The sequence below is a fragment of the Hermetia illucens genome, chromosome 4 (assembly GCF_905115235.1).
Source record: "Hermetia illucens chromosome 4, iHerIll2.2.curated.20191125, whole genome shotgun sequence".
NCBI classification, from domain to species: Eukaryota; Metazoa; Arthropoda; class Insecta; order Diptera; family Stratiomyidae; genus Hermetia; species Hermetia illucens.
Window position 1 is genome coordinate 140801688 of NC_051852.1, and position 7323 is coordinate 140809010.

Here is a 7323-nt window from a genome sequence, read left to right on the forward strand (position 1 = left end):
AGCGATATTAAAATCAATTGAGAAAAAAATCAGTCTTTATCAAGTAGGGAGAATTGGAACTCGTGGCGTTTATTGGAGCTTTTCTCGCAAATCCTATGGATTATGGAAAGCGGCTCTTTTATTAACGATAAGAAACAATCGCAAATTACAGGATCCCTGATAAGGAAAGTGATGTGACCAATCAAGGGGTGAGACAGGTACCTTTCTGTTTCATATAAATATGACCAGAAATATTTTGAGATACCAATCTGACGGCGGATCTTGCAAAGATCGTGTTCGTTGAGCAAGTTCGGTAAATAGAGAATGAAAATGAGGTTATTCCTCGCTATTAGTGTCCTGGCCGTAGTAGGGGTCTCACTGGCAGATGAACCACGTTGTGCCCTTTCACCAACCCAAGCTAGCGGATCAGCAGTTCATAGCAATGGTAATTTTAGTAGACCTCACAAATTTTAAATCTGGATCTAGCTGAAATTAGGCAATCATTTGAGACATTTATCTCTCTCATGACTGTGTGCGAAGAGAAGACTGTTCCTCTTAGAAGCCAACTAAACTTCTCTTTACACTTGGAAAAAATCTTCAGATAGTAGGAACACCGTCTTATTAAAAGGAATAACCCAATCATGATCTTATCTAATTACAGTTTTCTGCTCTGGAGACTTAATCTTCGAAGACAACTTCGACTGGTTGGATCAAGGCAAATGGAAGCATGAAGTCACTTTGGGCGGTGGTGGCGTGAGTTTAAAAAAAGTCCTTAATTTATATTAATTTCAACTAACCCGAAAAAAAATGTTTAAATCCGGCAGAACTGGGAATTCCAATGGTATGTGAAGGACAGCAGTAACTCATACACTGAGAATGGTGTGCTCCACATCAAGCCAACCTTGACATCTGAAGTCCTAGGAGAAGGATTCCTAACTTCCGGTACTCTCAATCTTGGTTCTGAATGCACCAACAGTGAATGGTGGGGCTGTGAACGTACTGGAGCACCAGACAACGTTTTGAATCCAGTTCGTAGCGCTCGTATTCATACCATTAACTCATTCAGCTTCAAATATGGACGTGTTGAAATCCGTGCTAAGTTGCCAGCTGGTGACTGGCTCTGGCCAGCTCTTTGGATGCTTCCAAGCGAAAATGTCTATGGTGGATGGCCAAGATCTGGAGAAATTGATATTATGGAATCACGTGGCAATCGTAACTTGATCTCGAATGGAGTTCCAATTGGCCCCGAACAAATCGGCTCAACTTTGCATTTCGGACCAGACTGGTCAGCTAATGCTTGGCCAAGTGCACACTATCAAAGAAATTCTGGTGGCGGACAAGGTTACAATCTCGGTTTCCACAACTACGAATTGGAGTGGACTCCTGACCGTCTTACTTTCAAGGTTGACGGTAGTGAGTTGGGAACCGTTTGGGTTGGTAGCGGATTCTGGGATCGTGGCGCCTTTTCCCAAAATGTTCCATGGTTCGACAATCCATGGTGGTGGGGAGGCAATGATGCACCATTCGATCAAAAGGTAAGTTTTGATCAGTAAATCTGAAAACATCATGTAATAATTTTGTGTAAATTCCTTACAGTTTTACCTCATCATTAACTTGGCTATTGGTGGTACTAACTTCTTCCCTGATGATGCCTGGAATCCAGATGGCAAACCATGGTCCAACAATGCACAATTCCCAACTACTGATTTCTGGAATAGTCGCCACGCTTGGTTGAACAGTTGGAACTACGGAGTCAACGATGATTCCCACTTCCAAATTGACTATGTCCGCGTCTGGGCTTTGTAGAGCAATTCTAGCCACAAACTCAAAATAAATATTCTGCCTTAAAGATTAGTTTTTTTTTTAATTTCATGTAGGGCAACCTTATTAATATCAAACCACTGTCTGTTTTCATAATCATCTACTTCTGTATTTTTAAAGAAAATCGTGGAAAACAATAGTGTGGGATGTTTATCCACTAAAATCGTCTTTCCTTATTGACACGTCGAACTATCTATAACCAACACCTTTAGACGATACACTGCCAATATTCCCACTTGTATGCTTTCATTTCATGTGTGAAGTTGTCAAACATCCTAAGAAGCGCACTACTTCGGCAATAATAGACCATAATGAAAAAAGGGAGAGAAAAGTTTTTACGGTTGAGGTAGGCAGAAAAGTTTCAGTGATAGCACCGAGGAGTCCAATTAGTGCTGTGGTACGCGGGGCGCAGACTGTGCCAATCGAGGGACTACCCAGTGATAATGGCTATATTATGCTTGGGACTCGGATCAAGTCCCAGTCATCGATGGGCTGGTAAATCCTGCGAGGCCGTACGACCCGGTTATACTATGTGCATCGAGAAAACCCCCGCGCCGACTCCACATCTTTCATCCGGCGGTGAAGAATATTGTGTTATAACCTTGCAACACTTTGCCGGTCATCCACTATGCTCTGGTTGGAAAGTCCACAGCAAAATTTTTGCTGAAGCGAATTTGCGAGTAGTGTTGTCCGTTGGGAATGCGAAGAGTTTCCGAGGTATTTCGTCCAGGTTGTTACTATAGCCCTAGGGCTTCGATGTCTCACATCCGAACTCATGTATTCTGACAACACTCACGCTTAATGTGAAAGTCCAGAGGGCCGAAGTGGATGAGTACATTGAGGGAATCTGCCGTGGTACTTGCACACGCGGCTCTTTAAATGCTATCCAACTCCTTACTCAGCGCCGGCCACCAAACAGTAGGGTGGGACGAACCGCGGCTATGTTTATCTCGAGAAGCAACCTTCGCCGCAGACCCCATTATCTTACAAAGGTCCTCTTGCTGGCGTAGAAGGCATACAGACCCTCTTAACCAGTGCTATGTTCAGTTTCCCATTGAACTTAGGATGCAGAAAACATCCCTGGTCAAGTCACTACAATATTATCCTAGTTCTGAACATGGATACTATCCAGTATGTAAGATACCCCTCCAATCCTACTCTGATTAGAGCTTTGATACTAAAGTTGTTGAGTACTCCCTCGGTATCCAGGAAGGAAACTAGGGTACAATGCATGTAGAGCAGCGACCTCTGCAAAGCGATTTGTATGGATTTGTCTTTGAGATAAGTGTGCTGAAACTTGGAGAAGGGCATTCTCTCCATATAGGCCCGTAAGTGGATGTCTAGGACGCATTTTAGGGTTTTCATCATAAAAGAAGTGAGACTGATTGCTCGTGAGTCCTTCGCGAATTGATGACCGCGCCTGCCCGCTTTTAACATTCTAGCAATCTACCCAGGACCGCTTCTTTGAAGCATTTGTGGCCGTCAGTATTTGTGCCTGTAGCAGATATTGGAGACTGTTCAACTCTCCGAGGACGAACAGATCTTCATTCTATTACGGCCGCAATGTCTTCTTCCTGTTTTGGCAGGGCACGAGACTTTAAAGATGGTTTAGAATGCCTTTTCAGGAATCCCGACCTATGACTCCAGTCTGTCGTGCCAGCGCTGTCAATTTCCGTACTACACCGCAAACTTTAGGGGGTTAGAGATCGCTACAGCGAGATTTGGACTCAAAAGTATGCAACTGCGATCTCAGAAGAATCTCTAACCAGCCATTCTCCAGTTCTCCACCCTGAAAATCCCATTGTTGGTTAATTGGGTGATATCAAGGACTTCCTCCCAACCTTCGTATTTCTCCGCACTGGAGAAATCTAAGGGTGGTGTACTGCCCCTATTGCACACCAATAGGTTTATGTTAATAATGCCTGGCGTCGCAAGCTATCAGCAGGTTGCCCCCTGTTGTAATTCTTTTGATGGAGTTGATCAGTCGGTCATGTAAGCCGACCGAAAATATGTACATGTTCTCCGCTTCCGCCTACTCCAATTTGATCACGATTACATTGCTAGAACTCAGACTCCTGCGTACAGTCTCTACTTGGCGAGGATACATGCCCTAAGATCTGTTCCAGTGATCTGTCAAATGAATTAGAACATTTAATTTGGAGCTTTTTGATGATTCGATCTCCCTCAATTCAGGGCTCTTGTATTAATACAACGTCAATATTTTCCTATAGGAAGAATACCAGCAAATTTGCTGAGGTGAACTTCGAAAGGTGCAGATTTCTCAGTGCTACCCTCAGCAAGATTTACTTGCGTACGGGGTTCGTCTGTTGCCGACGTCGACTGGATCCAGATCGCCGTATGGTTTCGGAGAGTGGATCGTATTTACCATTGTGTTCCTCTGAACCGCACTTCAAAGTCCGCCTTTGCCAGTGCCCCCAAACACTCTTCATTTATGCGAAACAGAAGAGGTTGGCTACTCACCTGGAATTCCTTTTCCTTAATCACCACCCAGTCGTCCATAGAGATCGTGGGATTTTGAAGACTCAAGAATTGGACGAGCTTGTCCTAATCCATGCGGATCTTCGACAAACAGATGTGAACGGCCGCTCTCTCGGAAATCTTGAAAGTTCCTAGAGAATTGGTCCTTGTATGCTATGACATGGAATCCACGGACCGGGAGAATCAAAGCAGGGGATGCTTTGAGTACTCATACTGTGGTGGCCCTTTGTACTTGGCTCACAGGTGAATGGCTGAAGGATTTTGTAGTTCATACGTCGTTGACCGGCCGTTGTTGTTTCACCATTTGCAAGCGTCTATGCCCTTGTACACTCTCATCTAAAACAGGTATCAGAATGGATTTCGACATACTCATTTCCTGGTGAATAGATACAGTCGGAGTAAATGCATGGTCGCAGACCTGGCAAAAGGCGCAGTTAGTTCTGACAATAGATGTGTCGTATTGACGATCGGCTCAAAAATGCATCCAACTTCACAATTACGAAATAAATCAAACACACGTTGACTGAGATAAGTGTTCGTAAATATTTGGGAGAAAAGGAGACGACTCTTTGCTACGGGTCCGATGATAATAATAATAACCGTTAGCACAACAATCCATATTTAATCAGGGCCTTGAAGTGTGTTAGAGCACCTCATTCAAGACCGTAACGGTACACTACAGTACACTGTAGGAGGCAATGTGGTCAGCATTGCGCTCGCCCGAGATTATTACCCTGATTTGATTCAGGTACACATTCACAGCTGAGTCGACTGGTATCCGACATCCAGTCACAATGATGAATGCAGAAAGTTCGTTACCACATCAAGTGTACCAAAAAATTCGATTCTAGGGTTTCCTCTAGGACAGTAAAAATCATGAGATCTTGGCTGAAAAGAGCTAGCTTCACCTGGGCATTGAAACGGCCACAATTGCGAATCTCAAAAAACGAAACATATGGGAACTCGAAGCAAAATGTCCAATTTCCTTGGAGAATGATCGACTCTCAACGGATAATTCTTAGGGCAGGAAACCGACATAAGGTCTAGCAGGCCAAAGGTCTCTGTAGTCTGCAAGGATATAGATGAGGTCACCACGAAGAAGGAGGTTTACGTAGTGTTGGATAATGATTTCGACTATTAGCGCCTTTTTGAATTTCATGGCCTGTCGGAGCGCCAATTTGGGTTTCGACAAGCCACTTTATGGTGAATACAATAAGCGCACTGAATTCTAGTTGTTATTGTGCTGTGTTGACGATCGATGTCAAAAACGCCTTCAATTCTACCAACTTGGGCCAAAATGAAGATGAATATAGGGCCTGGTTATTGGCAAGTCTGGTCGGGAATTACCTCTCAAAGAGAACTCTCTGGTATGAATAAGAGCCCCAAAAAGTACATCGTCACAGCGTGAATACCGCAGGGTACTGGGTCCTCTGTAATGAATATCATGCATGTGAATGAAGTGCTTGTACTTCCAGTCCCAGATCACTACGATTGCCGACTTTGGCCTGGCTGCTCTGAGGATTTGCAAAGTGTTTAGAACCGCATCAGATAAGGCAGCACTAGTAGTGACGTGAATCATCCCAGCCGAAATTATGAGGGAAGAAATGAGTATGCTATACCATGAGAGAATGCAAGGATACAGTAAGGCCAAAGTCGCATGATCTCAGCCAATGCAGATGAGAAAGTCTTCGAAGGGTGAAATCGTAGGCTCATTCCCAACAGTTGGGTATGAATTAAGCGGAAATACGGAGAAACCAACTACCACATTACCAGCTCCTGACATGAAAAAGTAGTTGTTACAAGCAGCATATGCCTATCGCTATGGGTTGGTTGATAAACTGAATTGTCCTGTATGCATTGAAATATCGGAGGTAGAGCATGTGATGCTTCACTGTCCAAAGTTTGCAATTGAGAAAAGGAGCCTGAATCAAGCGCTGGGGAGGAGCGTAACGCAGGGAGCATAGTTATGGAGACCCTGTTGTCAAAGGAGACCTGGCTTACGGTTTCCTCCGCAATTGTAACAATACGGAACGAGCAAGTAAAGGAAGTGTGAAGAAGGAAATCTCAAAGGACGAGAAGCACGAGTACTTAAAAGTAAATCCAACCCATGAAGTAATACCTAAATGGTGGTCCCGTAGTGCTGTTGCCTCAATATACCAATGATTTCATGCTCCGAATCAATGAACTCAAAATTTAAGGAATGCTGAATTCGTAATCAACTTGGTGGCGAACCCAACCAATTGGAACCCCCACTGTTTGAGGTCCACCGACCTCTCTACTGTAGTCTAGAACCCAATCTTTAAAAAGAGACAATTTTCGATTTTGTTCAGGGCAGAGACAGGCAACTCATCAGACGCTGTCTCTCCTCTGCCCTGGGATCATCGTAACCAATAGTGGCAACAGGTAGTACTTGCTCCTTGATATATCACAAACACGACATGAGGGCGAATGACAACCAAGTAAAAACCACCTTATATTCAGAACCAAACTTGGCCTAAGTGAAATTCCACGTAAACTTTGTGATAAGCATACCATTTGGGAAGAAACCTTCCAGTCTTGTGGCCCACGGACCCCTCTATTTGGAGTAGATAAAGTTTGACTGAGTTAAGGCATCGTCTGATGAGTTGCCTTTGCCCTGGAAAAAATCGCCGGTCGTCGACTTTGAAAATTTGCGTATCTATCTCAAAAAGAGGGGTCTGTGGACCACAAAAGTGGAAGAAAATTTCTTTGCAATTGGCTCAGCCCGTCATCAGCTGGATGACGACTTAGGATTCCCTCAATCCTCAAACAAAATAATTTATATCTCGTTTACTGGAAAGACTATTATTGAGGGCTGTTTTTTTGGTTGGTATTTTTGTAGTTTTTTTGGTTGGTATTTTTGTAGTTTCATGAAGGTATTATTTCCATTTTTCCTCGGATACCAGCCAAAGGAGCCTAACATTTTCTGAATTTACTGCTCCCCAAGAAAGGTGTATTTCACAGGACCATTCCATCAAAATTCATACCCATAAAATAAGTAGGCCT

General features: G+C 43.7%; 1 protein-coding gene across 1 annotated transcript; it reads left to right on the forward strand.

Moving 5' to 3' along the window:
- The first annotated feature begins 239 nt into the window (after positions 1-239).
- On the forward strand, positions 240-1833 carry LOC119655667 (beta-1,3-glucan-binding protein-like). Its single transcript, XM_038061655.1, has 4 exons — positions 240-424; positions 641-732; positions 804-1514; positions 1576-1833. The coding sequence occupies exons 1-4, from the start codon at positions 304-306 to the stop codon at positions 1783-1785; spliced, it is 1134 nt and encodes a 377-aa protein (XP_037917583.1). The 5' UTR covers positions 240-303; the 3' UTR covers positions 1786-1833.
- Positions 1834-7323: the final 5490 nt, after the last annotated feature.

What these genes read in the sequence shown, in the direction of transcription:
- LOC119655667 (XM_038061655.1), top strand. Translation starts at nt 304, where the DNA reads ATGAAAATGAGGTTATTCCTCGCTATTAGTGTCCTGGCCGTAGTAGGG. An exon ending in ATCAGCAGTTCATAGCAATG is followed by an intron (nt 425 to 640) that starts GTAATTTTAGTA and finishes ATCTAATTACAG; the next exon opens with TTTTCTGCTCTGGAGACTTA. An exon ending in ATGCACCATTCGATCAAAAG is followed by an intron (nt 1,515 to 1,575) that starts GTAAGTTTTGAT and finishes AATTCCTTACAG; the next exon opens with TTTTACCTCATCATTAACTT.